We start from the raw sequence: 18,651 nt of genomic DNA, 5'->3' as shown, positions 1-18,651 counted from the left end.
CTGTAGTTCCCCCTTGTGTAAATGAACTTAGCTCTTTCGTCTTAGACTCTCAGACTTAATTACACCAGCATTCTCATTATAGAGAAGTTTGCACAAGCATAACTTACATTTCTTATAAGCACAAGCATAACTTACAAATAAATCTGTAGGGAAAAGTATACTGAGAAGAGTCAATGTTACTTACTTTCATATCCATACAGCCTTGACTTAGGTGGCTTTTCTTGCTACACTCCTGGGAGTTACACATGTAAGTACTTAGATGAGAGCTGCATCCACCTCCAGCCTCCCTCAGCATCAGCTTGAGTTGTAAACTGTTTATATTCTGTATCATTCCTGATCTGACAGAAGCAGAGAGCTCACAAAGCACTGCAGATGAAGATTACTCAGCACATCAGAATGATCAGAAAGACAGAAGCATAAAATGGGAGTGAAATGGAAAAAGTAACAACTTTCAACTCAGCTGCAGTGCTTATCTTGAGAACTGTTGTATCAAATTTCCAGCTACAAACCCACAGTTTTCATTAGAGCTATGGGCTCCCCAGACAAAACAAACCAACCGACCAAAAAAACCAACACTGGATGAAACCACCAGAAAACTGACCCCAAGGTCTTCCAAGACTGTAACGGCTTCACAGCTGGCTTTTGCAGTGGAAGAGGTATCAGCCCTTCAGAAGGGTTCCTGTTCCCACTACTCAGTAGTATCTGTATTTCAATACTGCTCTAGGATTACTGAACCAGTAGGCTTTGCATTTCCTGATCAAACATATACTTAAATAAGATGGCTAGTGGGAGATATACATATCTAATCTCTCATCACACATGTTTATTAACTTGTGTAATGCTTCTGTGGTCCATAACTACAAAGTAAACAGGGACTGGTGCTTCTCAGCTTACCGAAACAATGACTGCTCTACATTCCCAGGAAAAAGATGGGGCTTTCCCCCTCTCAAAAAAAAAACAGTGAAAAGGGATCAAGTCCCGAACCTCTTCTAGCTATTGCGAATAAAACAGCTAAGCAGCTGAACAGATTGCCATTTTTTCTGTGTGTAATTCTTAAATTTTAAATTCTGTTCACCTTTCTACATTCCCTTTCTGTTTTCTTCCTGAAATATGGGGTCATGTTATCCCAAATCCTCCCAGCACTACAAATGTCCTGGGCAAAACAGGCAAGATATGGTGTAAGCTACAACCCATCAAAATTTATCACAGAAAAGAAAAGGTTAGTTGAAGGAGCAATAGAATGCACCTCCTGTGTGGAGCCAACTGCTCTATCTGCAATGATTTAGCTCTAGCTGGCTCATGAGTAAGCACATGTATAGTCTAATGCGTGCTTGCCAGATACGGGGCGGGGAAAAAAGGTACTCACTAACTTAAGCTGACACACAGATATCAGCTCCTCCTACACCATAGCAAAGAAATCTGTTTTGACTATTTCTTATCTGGGCACAGCAGCGCAAGATAATTTAGGATGGGAAGTTAGGAGAGCGCTTTATAGAACTGCTCTTTTATACTCCCAGACTCAACACCAGAGTCACTGTGACTTATTTGCAGAGCAGAGAGATGTTTCTGGGAAGAAAAACAATGGATTCACCAATCCATTAGTTAAACTTTTCTCAACTTGTTGACTAAAAACTTTCTAGCAGACTTACAGAATTTAAGCTGCCTGAAAACAGGCCTGTCTCCCCTGGTTACTTTCCACAGACCCTTTAGAAGTAATCCACAACCCACAGGTTGGAAACAAATCTTGGAGAGAGAAGAGGTAACATTTTAGGCTGTGTTTCCATAGGTAAATAAGATGTCTGAGCTCCCATAATAGAGAAAAATACCCCCCTCCTTTCTTGTTCCATAGCTTTCCACTCCTACCTCTTTTCAACCTGAACTCCGAGCTGCCCTAAGTAGGAGCTTTATTGAAGGGACCATGCATACTGAGCATGCTACAGTATAATAAATATTCCCCCTCAGAGCTATCGTACAGGAGCAGTAATACTCATTCCTTAAGCATCTTGAGGCCCAGAAGAAAAATAAAAGTTCCTTTCATTAGTTTAAGGTTGTCCCATTATGCAAGGCAACCACAGCTTAATTACCACCACCCCCTGAAGCAGTTTTTTTTTTAACACCTACAGACAATAAAATAACCCTGGCTTTAATTATGGACAAACTCTAATACCTCAGCCAGGTTACAAACCTCTGAGAACCAGCAGAGCAAGAAAAGTTGACCAGCAACAAATGTCCCTTCCTCGCCTGGTCCCCTCTTACCCCTTCCTGCTCCCTTTATCATTTAAAGTATCATTAACCTTGCAAGCTAAGCATTTTTGCAACAAGCACCTTGCCTTACTGCAATGAAACATTCACCAGAAAGTTCACACTGCAATATTGCAAGATCGTCATCCTTAAAAGCTTTAGATACTCTGCCAATGTAATTCTTGAAAAGTTTAATAAAAACCCAAAGAAAGGTCACGGTAAACTTAAACACACTAAAACACCTCAGGAATGCGAAATCACTTAAATGAAGAGCTTGGCATGCTGTTTGCAGACCTGGCTAATAACTGCAAGAAAAGAAACACAACTACTAGAAATGAAAATTCACTGAATTCTAACTTTGGTGTGCTATCAATGTCAGATAGACTAGCCCCTGAAGCTGTGAACACCTCAGCTATACTAGCCTGTTCTGTGCTAACTGTTCTTGCAAACAGCACGTGCTTGAAGCGTTCAGACAATTAAACAATATAGCCAATATTGGGTGAGTAAACAGCCTGAGTAAGAGAGTTACGTACCCCAGCCAACTCTGCCTACTGCCAAGTGATCTTTCTGGATGATCAGGACAAACTCCCCGCAGTAAGTCAGCACAAAGATGACAAGCACACAGCGGGTAACAAAGCAGGTCGTGTAAGCAGTACTAGCACGGTCTGCAACTCCTGCAGAAAATCTCTGAGGACTACAAAACCAGGGGATGTTATCAAACTCTCCTCCAGGAGGCAGCTCCAACACAGCAAATTAAATGTAAAATGTTCCACACATCTCTTAACCAGCTTTGATTAAACTCAATGCAAGACAAAGGCTAGAAGGAGCACAGATCGCAGTTCGCAGGAAGACAAGTACAGGTGTTCCTCTCTTCCTGGTTACTTCTTGCCACGCACTGAATACCGTGACCTGGAGATGCATCACCTGAAACTCAGCCAGCACAGACACCAGCCTTTTCTAACCACTGCTTTCTGTGAAACCACTCCAGGGGACAAAGTTCCTACTGCGTCTGTGCATGCAAAATTATACTGACTGACCACAGATCTAGTACTTACAGACAGAAGTCACTGCATTTTTCCTCTCTAAATACTGTTTTTCACCCCTTATTAGCCAATCCCAATATCCTTAATCACGTCTCTTTGTATTGACTGGCTCCTCTGCCTTTACTTTCTCTTCTCCTGCTTTCTCACATTAGTCATTCACTTTCTGTGTAATGACAGATGTGGCTTTAAAGTATGTCAAAACTTACCACTTACAAAGGCATACATTAAAAGAGGTTTGTTAATACATTACCAAAACATTCTAACATAGGAGTCTGTAGCACCTTTCCTGATCATTTTCATATATATACAACATATATATACATACACACATATACGTATCGACTTCAGCTGATAATTATGATAAAGAGTTGAAGTTGCTAGCACAGGCCTGGCTTAAACTTTTATACCAGGTAGAAATAAATACCTTCATTTTCACATTCTCTGTCTTCCCACACCATTGCAATGTTAAAAGATTTAGCACTACTGCATTCAGTGTAGCTGCTTTGCTCATCCTTCCATTTAATGTGGTCATGGGCAGATATTTTATTACACCCAGCTGTGTGGTAAAAGAGATTATCAGCCCAACATGCTTGTCACTGATGCCACGTATCTGGCAGATCAGTCCATATTCAATTTGCTTTATATGAAAATCAACTGCATTTGAGACAATACAAAAGACAACATCTGCTCACAGCCTGTTTCCTAGCTTATCTACAGAAGAACCTCCATGTATTTAATTGCTTCAATAAAAGCAACACAAATTTCTGCAGAGTCCACCCCCCTAGTTTATGATATTTATGTACCTTTACCATATATATTTGCACAACATGAACCACAATTGAACCCACTTGCAGCGCTTATAATCACAGTGGTTTCATTGGAACTGTGCTAGTTCAGAATCATGTAATTGCTCTGCTTTATGCTTAGGCCAGGGCATTGTACAACCAGGGTGGAACTATCTGCTGCTGTTTTAATTCACTTCTTCTTGGCTTCACTTCCTTTTTTCTCCCCAGGTAATTTACCTTAATCATGCATGTATTGTGCTCTCTTTTGACCTTTTCCCTCAGCTTCTAATCCTTTTGCCTTTTTACAAAAGGCAAAAAATCTCTCCATTGTCCTTCTTTAGCCCATGAGTTGCAGTCCCATATTAAAACTGAAACTAACTAAAACCTTTATTTCCTCCTGCATCTCTCCCTACCCTTGCCCTCCCTACCACCCCAGCCATCGCTTTACCATCTGCTTGTACCATATTTTACAACACTGAACACCCACCACCCAGAGAGACGCCGAGACCGAGCAAGCAGCTTGGTCCAGAACTGGTTCATTCCTTCGCCGAGGCCCTCGGCTGGGAAGCTGGTCAGCAGAGCCACGGCCTGGGCAGCGGCTCGGGATTTATCCACAATGAGCAGCACCACTACAGCTAACTGTGGAGAACCTGGAAGGACAACGGTATTGAAATTGAGTAGGAAAAAATATATACATGTGAAAAATTTTTGAGTGAATAACTAGTGAGTGAGCAAAGGTTAGCTCCTTTCCAGAGAAAAGTGTTTAAATATCAAAGTTTTGCCACGTACCAAAATACAGAGTGGAACACCACAATGCACGCTCACTTATTTGCCGTGATTGGCAACGGGTAACACGATCCACGGGGAAGGAAACAGCCCCTCAAGGCGCTTGCCTACCGCCTCACACCCCAGCCGGGGAACCGCGCTAGGCAGCCGACTGCCTTTCAATCTATAATCACCTCACAGCAGCCGACCCATAGGCCCCGCACCCCGGCAGCCGCCTGCCGCGGAGGAGGAGCTGCCGTCGCTGCCTCCCGCCTGAGGAGTGCAACGGTCCGCCGCGCCCCGCCCCGCCCACAAGATGGCGGCCGCCGCGCCCTTCCCGCCTGGCCGCTGTGGCGCCTCTGCCGCCGCTGGCTCTTCTCCACCCCGCGGGACGCGGCCGTGGGGCAGCCTCGCCGTGAGCAAGCACCGCCCGCGCCCCAGCCTACCACGCGGTTCCCGGGGGAGGGGAGAGCCGAGCGCGGGGTGTGTCACAGGCGCCGGACGTTTAGTGGCTGAGCTTAGGGCATCACATTGTTGCTGGGCCTGGGATGGAGCTTGGGCGGCTGGAGTACCTGCAGGCCCTCGTCACCGAGTTCCAGGTGACAGACAGCCCAGGTAACCCCCGGGCACTGCTGCTTGCTAATACTCTTCCTGTTCAGTGTGTTTCCTCACACACCTGGTGCTTCTTCATTGCAGAGGCCAAGGAGCAGGTACTGGCGAACCTGGCCAACTTCGCCTACGATCCCAAAAACTACGAGTACCTCCGGCAACTTCAGGTCCTGGATCTGTTCCTTGATACGCTCACTGAAGACAACGAGACCCTCGTGGAGTTTGCGATTGGTAAGGACTGCACCTGAACACCTCCTAAGAGGCTAACAGGCTAGGGGACTTCTGTTTGGTGGTTAATCTCCTCCCTGAGAGGCAGATAGCAGTTGTGCTGCAAGAACAGACCCATGGTGTGCTGATAAGGGGCTTCATTTAGTGCAGAATGAGTGGAATGGGGTGAGAGGTAGGAGGCAGGTATCTCCCCTTCATCCTAATATAGCTGCTGTGCTTAAAAAAGATGCTTTCCAGAAAGGATTTTTTTTTTTTAAGACTGTGGGTAAACACTAGATGAATGACCATAACAAAATCTCTCCTATAGAGCAGCAGTCATTAATACATAAATTGCTGCCCTGTATAATATACAGGTCCAATGTTATCATTCTACTATTGACAACAAGTCTTCTAGAATACTTCCTTGAAATTTTTTAATAAGTCCTCTGAGGAACTGCCTTATAATGATTCGTCATGGTCTGAACATAAGCTAAGGGACCAGATCCTAATTGTGAGTGATTCCATGAGATGATAATAAATATATTTGATTTTTAAGATTTGTGGCTGAGCCATGCCAGGGTATGACTGCATCTTAAAAGCTTCAAGTACAAACATTCTGTGCCTCTTGGCTAGTAGTTATCTCTGCTCTCTGTTTTTCTAAAACACCTGCAGTAAACTGCTGGCTTGGAGCCTCTGTTAGGGTTAAGTGATACTGGAATTCTTCGTTCTGTGAAAGACGTTATGTCCGGCAGTACAGTGCCCTCTAATGACATACAGGAGGAGGAATGTTCTGGTGGAAAATCTCTGGAAAGATTCAAGAAAACATTGCCCAGGAAGCCGTTAAGAATTTTCCATCCAAATCTCACAGAAAATCTAGATGCTTATTTCTGTATTAGAAAAAAGGGATAAGCAGTGAATTTGAATCTTAGTATGAAAAAGATGAGGGTGTGGAGAGAAGAGTTTGTCTTGCATGTGTTGGACATTTTCTTTTGCTGTTTCAGGTGGTCTTTGTAACCTGTGCCTGGATAAAACTAACAAAGACTACATCTTGGAGGCAAATGGGGTAGAGCCTATAATCAACTGCCTCTCCAGCTCCAATGAGGAGACGGTCATGTCGGCAGTCACGACGCTGATGTACCTGACAACGCTGCAGTCACGCCAGCAGACCACGGCTCTCCCAGTGGTGGAGTGCATGCTTCGCTTCTCTCTCTCAGCCAGCAGAAGGCTCAGCAATCTGGCAACCGTCTTCCTGGAGGATTACTGCACACCACTGCAAGTAGAAGAGGCCAGGAATCTAAGCAAACACACAGCAGTGGGGATTCCTCTCCCCAAGGACTGAAGCTGTCAGAGCAGTGCGGAGCTGTTGAGAGGGAGACCTCCCTCTGTTTTCCCAGGCCTCCACTTTCTGCTCAGCAGGTCAAGAGTGTGTCAAGAACAACATTAAAGAGGGAAACACCAGCACTGGATTTTTTAGGTAATGAAGAGGACGGTACAGCACTACCATGTCAGTCAGGCCAAGCAAGCAGCTAAAATTGCAAGCAAATATTTAAAATAAAACAGGTCATGGCTGTTGGAGAGCAGGTTGCCAAGTGCAGCCCAGCAGCCAGCCTGCACAAATAACCCTTTCCCAGCAATTAGAGGTTTTTCTGCTTGGGTTATTGGGCAGCTTATATTCCCTCCAGTTCCTGGTTGGTTTTGCTGCAGCTCTCCTCTTCAGTGTCAACTTAAATGACTTTGAAATGTCACATAAACTTTATTCCTCCTGCAGAAGAAAGGTGTTTCCCTGCCCCCACAGTTTGCAATCTTACTGTGTCCCTTTGGTACTTAATATGCCATCCTATCACCATGCTATAGGCACCCGGCTAGTAAATCACTACACAGGGCAGGTTGTAGCTATCCTATACATCAGGAAGTGGAAAGTTGTTTTTCTTTCATTACCACTGGTGAGAAGGATGAAGATTAAACAAAGGGCTCATGGCACTCTGGCTCATGAGAAGAGCTGTCTTGTAAAACCTTCTCTTAATAAAACATTAACTTAAATGCTGTGTAAACAGTCTTGTATAAGCTCATGAATATTTCTCTACAGCACTTGCAGCCCAGCCTTCGCCCACTCTTACTCATGCACACGGGCCAGAAATTGAAGCCAGCTTGGTCTCCTGTCATTATTGGCTAATGATGCAAAAGGCAACCCAAAAGCCAGGGTGGCTAAATAAATAAAATTTAGAACGTTTTGGCTGCTGAGCACAGTGCTCCCTGACAGACACCCACACTGTGTCTGCTCAGGTTTCAGAGCTTTACTTCTTACTCTTTTTCTCTCCCCTCCACCCCCAGTCAGCCCAAACCAAACAGGAGGGAGGTTAAAAGCACATGCACACAAGAAAAGAAAAAAACAACAACCCGCAACTGCTTGTATTTTATAGTTTCTCTTCACCAACAGCAAACACCCAAAACAACTCTACAGAGATTAACTAACTGAATGCAGAGCAATCTTCCAGAAACCTGGAGAGGAGTCAGCTCTGCAGCATGTCTAACAAGGGCAGCTCACTTCTTATCATAACTGCCCCCCCCCCCGTAGTGCCCCTGCCTGGGTGATGGTACTCGCTGCCTCCTGGGAATGGGTTTCCCTGCCAGCAGGTGAGCTAGTTGTTGCCCTGGCAATGGGAAGAGCACAGCATCCCTTTTTTGTGTTACTGCCTGCGCTTGCTTTCCAAGATTGCCTTCCAATTATCCGCCCAGGACAGCAGCCGCCTGCACGGTGCCTTCAGCTGGACATGCCTGTTGTGGCAGCAGGTAAACAGGACGTGCTCCCAGCTCGGGTTCAGCTCTGCGCCTGAGGAGGGCAAGAGAGGAAAGCTGGAGTCAGCTGGGGGTCTTCCTCCCCAGCTAACAGAAAGTGATGCAAATGCTTTTCAAACCTCTAATGGTATCCTTGTCATCAAACAGCAAGTCAGCAGATACAACGGTCTTATCTCGGGTTAGAATAATCCGCTCCACAAACTCGGGTCCCAAATGTTTTTCTACCCACTTATACTGCGGAGGCAAGAAATAAGATAGGAGAAAATTCTGACATATTTTCAGTTTGCACATTGCTCAAGCCCTAATACAGCAATCTTTTCCCCCGTAAACCTACATCTGTGTCTGCGAATCCCTGCCACAGACTGGCTATGGCCCAGGACACTGATTTAGCCTGTACTTTTAATGGCCTTCAGTTAGCACTGCGTTTGCTGTGTCTAGTCGTCATCGAGTTTGCAAGCGGCAACTGGCTGCTTGCCCAAAGCACATGGATTGTGCCCATCTAAGTCATTCCAATGTTAAGGTCCCCCCCTCTGTTCTTGTGCCAGTGGCAAACAGGGCTAATTCCAACGCTATAGCCTCCTCAGCTTGGCCTCTTTCAGGATAGCTGGGTATCTCAGACTCTGGATTTAGAAAGACTAAGGTTTTGTCAGTTGAGGAGCCTCCAGTGTGGAATCCCCTGGGAATATCCCATCCCTGTGCATCATGCTGAAAGTCAAGCTTGCCTTACCTGACCACGCTGCAATAGTTCCTTTGCTATCACCCGCTGACACAGCTGGAGCCCAAGTGTCATGCGCCAGCTCCAAGAGCACAGAGCTCACGTGCCCCGCAATAAGGCTGGCATCACGTAGCACTCCGAGATTCCCCATCCTACACTATTACTGTGTCTGGGCAGCTGCCCCTCAGACAGAGGGATCGCAGGGAAGCCTGGCAGCCTGCGCCAGCTACTGTATAAATGAATGACTCTGCCTTGGCTGCTATGAAATAGCAAGGCCTTGCAAAAGCAGCATTAAAACCAGCAAAATAAATTCTCTCCCACCTTTTCCACGATACAGTGCTCGTATTTCCGGAGAGGACTTGTGCAAATAAAGACTTCGGTGCTGAAAAGAAACAGCCTTCATTAGTCAGGGGAAAGCGCGTAAGATAATGGAAAAGGGCTGCAGAGTGCAAAGTATCCTTACTCTTGCATGTGGATCATCTCCTGCATAGCTTCAAGGGCTCCTGGAATCGGATCCAATCCTAGAAAGAAGCCAGGTGATTCATAGACGCTGGCTACCTTAGCCTGCAAGAGACAGGAGGACAATTAGCGATGCCCGTGTTTTTATCTGAGCTCTGTGCACAACAGTTGTCCAGTTACCCCGTGTGTAACAGCGGTCGAAGGGCCAGCACTTTAGAGAGTGAGGTGATGCTTCACACCAAGAGTGGATTATGAAGTTACTCACCTTTAGGGTTCCAGGAAAAATCCCGCTCAGGCACACCAGAATGAGAAGTTACTCTCTGGTGGCTTGTTTGGAGTAAGGAGGCAGAGCTGGTCCTGACCTGGCTTTGTTTCTACAAGCCGCTCCATGAGTAGCACCACAAACACAGCACTGTGCTACAGCTCGACTTGCTGATGTCTGACAGGAGGAGAGCTCACGCCTCGCCCCTTCCCAGCAGATCTCTACTAACTCTTATGAAAATCAAAGGAACAAGTTTAAGGTTTCTGCTCCTCTGTCATGTTTGATTGAAATTTGCTTATGGCTCGGGAATTTACCAGGCATGAGTGGATAGACACGTGTTACCTAGTAGCCACCTTTTCCTTCAGAACAAAAAGGGCAATATGGTGACCATGCTAATTACCATCCTCAACAGAGGGGCCAGGTCAGCACACCCACACATTTGGGGTTAATCCTTTTAGACCAGAACAGCTCAGCAAGAGGGAAGGAAGAGGACAGGAGAGCTAGGAAAGCTACATTTCTTTGCTGCTTTCTATGATTTTCAATCACACACTAAAATAACACTTGTTAAAGGAGCAGATCTTGACTTCAGCATGGACAGCTGCTCCTCTGTGGTAACGTGTTGGTGCAAAGTCTACTCAAAAGAGTGAGACTGCAGCAGGAAATTCAGAGGTGGATCCCTGTGCTGCCCCAAGAACCTTCGGCTTTCTTAACTGACCTGTGCACCCCTGTGAGCCCCAGCTGGGCTGCGTTTGGTGGTGGTACAGGTGAGTCCCACCTTCCGCTCCCCTCATCTGACTCACAGCACACAACCTTACCAGTGGACTGCGCAGTGCGATTAAGGGGATCACGACTTTATCCCTTTTCTCTCTGCACCTGCTCTCATCCCACCTTTGATACATTCATGTGGGATGCAATATGAATCAGACAAGTAATTAATGACAAACAGGTGGGAAAGGAGGTTCTCTCTAAAGTTATAATAATTTTTTAAGTGAGTGTAAGTAGGAAAGAAACAAGATTACTGGAGAAGCAATGTTTTCCCAGGCTAAAGTGGCCAAAAATGGTACAAAAAGGTAAGAAGAATTTAATATGATACAGTACAGTGGCATCTTTAATCTCTAAAAGGAAAGGTAGTATTTCCAGGGCAATTTCTGTGCCTCTAGGTAGGATGTCCTTCCAGTCCTTTTTTTTTAATTTACTGATAAGACGTTCTCACACCTTTTACTATTAGGAAGTTCACTGGTTTGAATCCAACTCTGGTGAGTTAATTCTAAAAATTGCTACCTGGTGACTGTTCAGTGGCCTGTGTTAAATTACAGCACTTCAGTGCAGGTCACAGCAGACTGCTCTTCTTATCACACAACCCATCATGACAAAGCACCCGCTGCAGCAGCAGCAGTGTCCCAGCAGCGTTAAGGGCTGAGTCCACTTCCAGGCCTAAGTTTCATTCTCAGACAGAGAGGTCAAGCTTCCAATATCTATTCTACTCTAAGACACATGAATCTTACCTTCTCTGGGGTCATACAATGAACTTCAGAGGTGCCGAGCTAGCATTTTTCCACAAGCATTAAAGTCTTACGTTCCCATGCCACCGAACAATTTGGAAAACTTAGTTCTTGGTAAGTATTCTTCAAAGGCAGGCTGGCAGCCTTTGCTTAGAAATTGTACAAGATTGCTTTATAGTCCAGCTGATGGTCTCCTTGCTCTGTATCACCAGTGGAACATCAACATAAAAAACATTTCAATTAAGCAGCAATGAGAAGAAGTCAGCATTAAACAAGCCTCCCAGATCATGGTGCTCACTCAGCTATCATAATTTACAAATACTCATAAATCAACAGCCAGAAATTTGGAAGCACTGCCTGATTTCACATGCAAATCAGAAGAGGTTATGGAGTCTAGGTGAAGACGTGGCAATCAGATCTGCCCAGATCTCTGTTTCCATGCAAAGCCTCACTGATCCCAGCAACAATTCCCTGGAGCTCTTCCCAAGGAGATTGAATTACAGAATCAGGGCTTGTGTCTGAAAGCTCTTTTATCCGACAGTAAGACACCAGAAACTGGCAAGCTTCCACCATGCCACAAAAAAGTCTGGCTTTGCTGGAAAAAGAAATTTGATTTGACGACTCTTAGAACCAAAAACCATTTGTCAAAAAAAAAAAAAAAAAATTACTAGAAAAATAAAGTAAAACAATTTTCTTTCCTCATTCTCATCCCATGGTTGCTGAACGTTTGCTTTTAACTTCCATTAGCAAGATAACAACTTAGATTCAAAACTGGAGGAATTACATCTATCCCTAAGCTTTCCCATTTGCAATACTTAAAATAATTCTAGAAATTCTTGCCACCGCTGGAGATGTTGAATCCTTTTTTGAAACTGTCTGGGGCCAGGTAACACATCCTGAACGCTTGGAAGGTAAATCCCCATCAACAAAACTGCTACACACACAGGAGGCTAGATAGGTGAGTAGAGTAAAGAAAGTCTTGAGCAAAATACTTTCTAAATAAAATGGATTTACAATGTGAAATTAATGATCAACTTACTATCAAAAAAGAAAGAAAAAACAAAGTAATAGTTCCAGTTTCAAGAGGCAGCTGCTCAGCACTAACAAAGCATAAGCACCACTTAGCAAGACGGCAATGCATAAATCATTATCACAGTACTTCCCACACCCCCTGTCACGACACTACCTTAACACATTGGCTGTTCATGGACAGACATAGCAGACACCTGCCACAATGAGCTCGGTGTCAGGCTGATCCCCCTCCTTTCAACAGCTGACAAACTGCAGATTCGGTTTCTCTGCACGGGCAGGCGGCCCTGCAGACCCCTGCGCACCGCTGGCACAGGACAGACAAGCTGCTCTCGGTGTCTGGGCTGCCAGTTCCTGCCGAAGCTTTTCCTGCAGCTGGGGGCAAGGAGAGACCTTCCCCTGCGGGGATTCTCCTGCCCTGTACTGCCGTGGCAGAACTAACGTCTCTATTTTTAAACAGCCATGGAGCTTCAAATCTTTACAACTTCATTGTTCTGCCAAACGTACCTAAAACATCCCAGAGATCCAGAGGTTACTGAAGGAGACAGACACACAACACAACTATATAAACCTAATTCCCTTAGGAAGCCAGGCTAATAACGAATAGTATGATAAGAGCTTTCTGGCACTGCTGATCTGCGTGGGATTCAAACCAGTTACCTGGTTATTTCATTGACACACCTAAGGTCTGGGAAGGAACAGGATGGGCATGAAGGGGATACCAGGGGAGGCCCAAATTAGGGAATGGGAATGCCAGAAATAGAACAGAATGCAACTTTCAGGACAGATCAGATTGTAGGTCTTCCAAATAAGAACAAATAAAAAGCCACGACCCCTTAAATTACTTGCAATTTTTTTGTCCCAGTATACCTAAATGGGATTCACTTAAGGAATACTCACTTAAGCAATAAACCATGTTTATACAAAATGATAAACAAATCATACCTACTCCCTGTATTTACAAGTTACTAGTTCCAGGAAGTTTTGAGCATCAATAGTCATCGATTAGAACTTGGTCAGTTTGAAGCCTGTGGAAATGCTGCTCGGACGCAGCACTCCCATCCGTCACACTGGTGCAGGACTCTGTACCTCGCTATGGAACAGGAGGGAAATTAATGTGAGTTGTCATTTCTTAGCAGTAAAAAAACCTACAGGCTCAGTACACGACCTTAAAATTAGCAATGAAGGGAAAGTGTCTGGCACAGCCTGGATCAGCATCCATTCCATTTTCTTACAGAGTCCCCGACTGCCCTGCGGTAACCAGAAGGAAGGTGAAGTCTAGATTCACAGTATTTTTAATTTTGCCTTGCAAACGTCTCTGGCATTCATTCAGTCATTAGCAAACATTAAAAATAGCAACAATTTGTGCAGATATAGGGTGTACCACAAGCTTTTTACATACTGTTCCAGATCGCTTACCTACCGTGCACTTTGATTGTCAGAGCACGCAGAGAGAATGATACAGATATGGGGCTTTATTAGCTGTACAAAACCCATACATAATATTTTTATTTCTTGTCCTGCTATGGAGCTACATTAACACTTGTAGAGTGCTCAGAGAGCTTTAGGTAAGTTATCACCACTGCTGCATAGCAAGAGCAGTTTATGAGTAGGTAAAGAACAAGCTGAAGATGGTTCAGCGAATAGTTTCATCCAGTTATTTTTATGACAGAATTACTCATTCCCAATTCCTGCATGCATATCTCTCTGTAAAGGGCTAGCAATCATCCTGGAAGAAGTCACTAATTATTACTATACAAATTAAGGCTGCTAGGATGAAACAACCCTTTGTAGCACCCCTTAAAAAAACCCCAACCCTCCCCTCTGCTTTGCATATCTACTGTCAGTAGGAAGAGATTTCCTTTGCTCCCGGCAGGGTACAAGGCCAGAAAGAGAGGGAGAAAGAGCTTTGTATACAAGGCCCAACCTCCCCATCTTCCAGCCACGCCGCAGCGCTTGCCGCTCGCTGCAAACCCTCCTCTGCCACGGGCCCCTGCCCGCCCTGCCCGCCGCGCTCACCCCCAGGTCCTCCCGCAGGCAGCGGTACTGCTCCCGCACCGAGAAGCCCCTCCGCGCCGCCAGCTCCACCCGCGGCTCCCCGGGGAAGCGGGCGCGGAAGCCCCGCAGCACCCCGCCCTCGAAGTCGGCCAGGACCCCGTCCATGTCCACCAGCACCCGCAGCGGGCCTGCCGCGCTGCCCATGCCGCTGCCTGCGCCCGGCGAGCGCTCCGGGTTCGTCAACACACGCGAGAGCAGGGCGGACCTTCGGGGCGTGAATATGCATGAGCATGGGCGGTACAGCCGGGGAAGGCGCTCCTCGGCGGGGATCCCCTCGCCCAACACCCACGTGGGAACACGGGTGGGCTGCACCAATAACTGATCTTACTTGCTCAGGGTGAAAGGAGCGAGCAAGAGCCTCCTCACACTTCTCAGCACCTTTGCAGTCGATGGTGGCTGTGCTTGCTGTGCTCCAACCAAGGCAAAGAGGAAGGCAGATGGAAAGGCAGCTTCACTTGGCCAAAGTCTCAGCAACCGTGAAGGAGTATTAACAAGTTCCACTGGTTGTGAGGCTCGCCAAGGAAATATAATTTGATTTTTTTTCCCTCCTCCTAGGCCAGAAAACAGGTAGGCACAATTTACATGCACCAGGTAGCCATACCACATTTCATATCAGCTATAAGGAACACCACCCCCAAATGTAGGAGCGGAGGAGCATGTTAGAGCAAATCCAGTTTTATAGGCTGAGCACCTAAGGCTAGGGCTTCTCCAAAACTGATTTGGAAAGCCAGAGTATTTTCAGGCACTGGTTCTTCTGGGAGGAGGGTGGAAAAGGCACACTCTCTGCAGCAGACACACTAGTTCTGTACAATTTCATTGCTTTGGCTTATCGTGCAGCAGATCTGCTCCAGGACAGTAGACAACTTCATGGTTTGATCTCCCTTCCACCCCCTCCCTTGTTAGGGTCTAATATTTTTTTTTTTTTGGTCAGGAGAATAAACTTTCTTCTATCTTCTTGAGAGAAAAAAGTATTTTATATAAAACAGATTATATACATCAAGCCATATTCCATGCTTCTCTGATCTAGAAGATAAAAACAAAGAGGTAAGTTGGACACTTTCTTCAGGGGAAGATGGCACATGATGGTGCCCTCAAGCCAGGTGTAAGAACTCTCCTCTTCTGCTGCATTCCACCTCTATCAGAGTAGGGCAGGTTGGCTGAGACAAGGACAACTGAGAACAAAGCAAAACCAAACCCATGAAATAAAACCCACACAGGAAACACTGCTTTAAAACTTCTATATTATTTACTTTTAAGCAACAGTCCAGCTTTGTGAAATTACAACACACACTTTAAAGGATGAGATTTTCACCTCATGGTCAAGCACCAGCATGATCATGCACAGCATTGAGTCAGTTGTAAAAAAAATGCCCTGTAATTTTTATTTATTTATATGATCCACTCCACCCTTACTGAATAAAGTCTCAATAAATCCCCTCCTAGCATCAGGCCAGGCGGCTCTGGTCATCAGCCCTCTATTTGGCACATACCCTGCTTCATAGTAGTCCAGTATAAAGATTTTTTTTTTTTTTTAAAAGGCAGCTTGGTGTACACTAACCACTTCATGATTTATATGGCACAGCAGGGCTCAAGGCATTTACCACATGCAGTCAATGAAGCCTTTTAGATCCCCAAATCCCACATGTGGGGGAAGGGACTGCTCTTGCTGATTGTTTGCTGGCCTGTTTAACCAGGACTCTAGACCCTTGTAAAGCTAAGGGGTTCTAAAAAATCTCAGTACAAAAACCCTCTAAGCACACTTAGAACCAATCTACTCTCCTTTGAATTACATTACTATACTTCATAAAGCTTTCCCTCAAGTCTATCACTAGAAAACACTCATGTCACTTTCAGTAAATCTGGGGGAAACACAGGACAGAAGTGGAAAAAAACCGTGATCTCAAAAAAAGATGGAGTACATAAAGTGCTTCTTTTTAATGAAAGAAATTCGAGATGTACAGTCAGGCTTAAGTTGTGCAGTTCACAAGCATGGGGGAAAGAAACAGACATGAGTTCAAAACAGCCAGGAAGGGAAAGGTTTAACCGAGGACTAGGCTGGACTTGCCACCGGGTGGATTTCTCCTGGATGGTGCTGGTGCTACTGGGCTAGGAACAGGTGCAGCAGGCAGGGATTTTTCTTCATTCTGACCTGGGGCAGCTTCTACATCAGCCTCAGTGTTTTCTAGAAGAAAAGAAGCTTTTGAAGAGTTTGATGTGGATGATGAAAGCCAGATGTTTTGCTGGCTTATACAGAAGATCAGCTCCTGTAAGTTTTCTCCAGCCTTACAGACACATTCAGAGTGCTGCTGTAAACTGCTGGCAGGACAGACTTCAGCCCTCTGAAGTGTTTTTCAGATGAACTCTGATGCCTTACAATTCAGTTTCAGGCATTCAAGAGCCACATTCACACAGCTATCATTAGGGGACCCTAGCAATTTTTTTTTTTTTTTTTTTTTAATGACAAGCAGCTTAAGTCTTAAGTCTTGCACATATTATTAGTCAGCATGACTATGACAATTGTAACTCAAGTCCGAGCAGGTGCTGGGAACCAAGTCACACAAGCACCAGTACTTGTAAGCAAGAGCTCAAACTACATTCCCAATTTTGTAACTAGAGGAAAGAGGATCTGACACACACTTCTGAGGCTTCACACAGAACACACTAGGGAATAACCATGCATGGGTAGGCTCCGATCGTACATTCCCTGGAAAGCACATGGTAGTTTAATCTATTTTAAATACAGGACACCGAAGGATTTCTTCACAGGAAGAACTTTAGATACTGTAGCAGATAACCAATGTATCTGCTTCATTAACAATTAATTAATGAGCACAGCAAGTACATTAGCACCTCACATTTTTATAGATTAACACGAACAGTTATTAGCCAAAGGCTCAAATCAGCACCAAGTAGCTCCGTGACAGTTGGAGGGGTGAGGGGAGTGAAGCTCCGCCAGCTCTGTGAAGATGTACTTTGTTTTTTTAAACAGACCTCTTAGTTCTGTCTAATGATCACTAGTTCTTGCTTTGGAGGATTCGGGGAATAGCTGCATTCACCTTAACATTCACTTTCATGATTTAGTAAATCTTGATCGTATTCCCTCTCCTCCAGCCTTCTCTTCAAACTGAAGAGGCACAGCCATTTTAGTCTGTCCTCATAAGGCAGCTCCTGCACCTCCTTACCTTTCCCATTACCTTCCTCTGCCCCTTGTTTACCTCCACTACAACCTTCTGGCCTTTATATTTCAAGGACTGTATACACGATTCAAGATGTAGGCATACCATTGTTTACAGAAGCAAAACAATGTCTTGTTTCCCATTCTCTCCCCGATGATATTCAACATTTTGCTGGCACCTCCAAACATTTCAGAGAACTTTCAGTAATAAGACTCAAGACAGATCCTGGGAGATGACTGCTGCGCAGAGCTGAACACAAGACTACTATGGATTAGGTGTTGGGTTCCCTCTCCCCCCAGATGCATTACTGTATACTTACTTATATAAAGATTATTCTGCCACCTTTTTACCTGCCTATCTTGTTTAAGTTGAGTCCTTCTACAGTTAGATTTTCTCACCATCAGCACATCTGGCCACTTGAAGAGCTAATATCACCAACAAAATTGGAGATGTCACTGTTCATTACCTTTTCCAGGTCACGGATGAAGGCGCTGAATAAAATTAGTCCCAGCATCACTTCCCATCACTCATTTTTCCAACCTGAAAAGCAATCATTAAGCCCTACCCTTTGCCTCCTATTCTTTAGCCACCTTCCTATCCATGGGAGCAGCTTTCCTCCAATCCTGCGGCAACTCAGTTTTTTGGGGGTTTGGGCATTTTTTTTGATTTTTGTGTGTGTGTGTGTGGTTTTTTTTTTTTTGTTAGTTTTTAATAACCTGTGATGCAGAATTTTATCAGAAACACTGAAAACCCACTCATGTCACTGAACCTCCTATATCCATGCTTACAATAATATCAAAGAACTCCAGCAGCTTAGTATAGTCTCCATGCAATCAGAAATAATCTACAATATAGATTCTCTGCTGTATTCATTAACCCAAAGGCACATCTGAACAAAACAGTTAATACAAAGTTTTAAGCTTGGAAGCTTCTGTAGCTCATGCATACCACCACCTGCTTACTCAGCAAGCTGAGAACAACTGCGGCCATGCCCACAGCCCTGA

At 45.0% G+C, this 18,651-nt stretch overlaps 3 protein-coding genes across 9 annotated transcripts in view; 1 reads left to right on the top strand and 2 right to left on the bottom strand.

Annotated features, from left to right (window-relative positions):
* JPT1 (Jupiter microtubule associated homolog 1) overlaps positions 1-18,651 on the bottom strand; it is a 40,506-nt gene that overhangs the window by 8,606 nt on the left and 13,249 nt on the right. For 2 of the 6 annotated variants that reach the window (XM_075170063.1, XM_075170058.1), the window contains exon 5: positions 16,383-16,668. The exons of 1 other annotated variant lie outside the window; for it this stretch is intronic. In XM_075170063.1, the coding sequence (XP_075026164.1) occupies positions 16,511-16,668 (158 nt within the window). In that variant the 3' untranslated portion in view covers positions 16,383-16,510. 3 more of the 6 variants (XM_075170060.1, XM_075170059.1, XM_075170061.1) reach the window with 3 other exon arrangements.
* Positions 5,146-7,698, top strand: ARMC7 (armadillo repeat containing 7). Of its 2 annotated transcripts, XM_075170057.1 has the most exons (3): positions 5,146-5,449; positions 5,531-5,674; positions 6,652-7,698. In XM_075170057.1, the coding sequence occupies exons 1-3, from the start codon at positions 5,383-5,385 to the stop codon at positions 6,987-6,989; spliced, it is 549 nt and encodes a 182-aa protein (XP_075026158.1). In that variant the 5' UTR covers positions 5,146-5,382; the 3' UTR covers positions 6,990-7,698. The 2 variants fall into 2 exon arrangements, with proteins under 2 accessions (XP_075026158.1, XP_075026157.1); XM_075170056.1 differs by having other exon boundaries at positions 5,182-5,674; positions 6,652-7,697.
* On the bottom strand, positions 8,046-14,703 carry NT5C (5', 3'-nucleotidase, cytosolic). Its single transcript, XM_075170055.1, is given in 6 exon segments — positions 8,046-8,480; positions 8,566-8,680; positions 9,483-9,543; positions 9,625-9,725; positions 14,433-14,636; positions 14,638-14,703. Coding segments are annotated over 6 exon segments (690 nt in total). The 3' UTR covers positions 8,046-8,337.

Source organism: Calonectris borealis, chromosome 20, assembly GCF_964195595.1.
Source record: "Calonectris borealis chromosome 20, bCalBor7.hap1.2, whole genome shotgun sequence".
NCBI classification, from domain to species: domain Eukaryota; kingdom Metazoa; phylum Chordata; class Aves; order Procellariiformes; family Procellariidae; genus Calonectris; species Calonectris borealis.
Note: the sequence above shows the minus strand (reverse complement) of the source record. Positions and strands in the feature narration are given on the sequence as shown.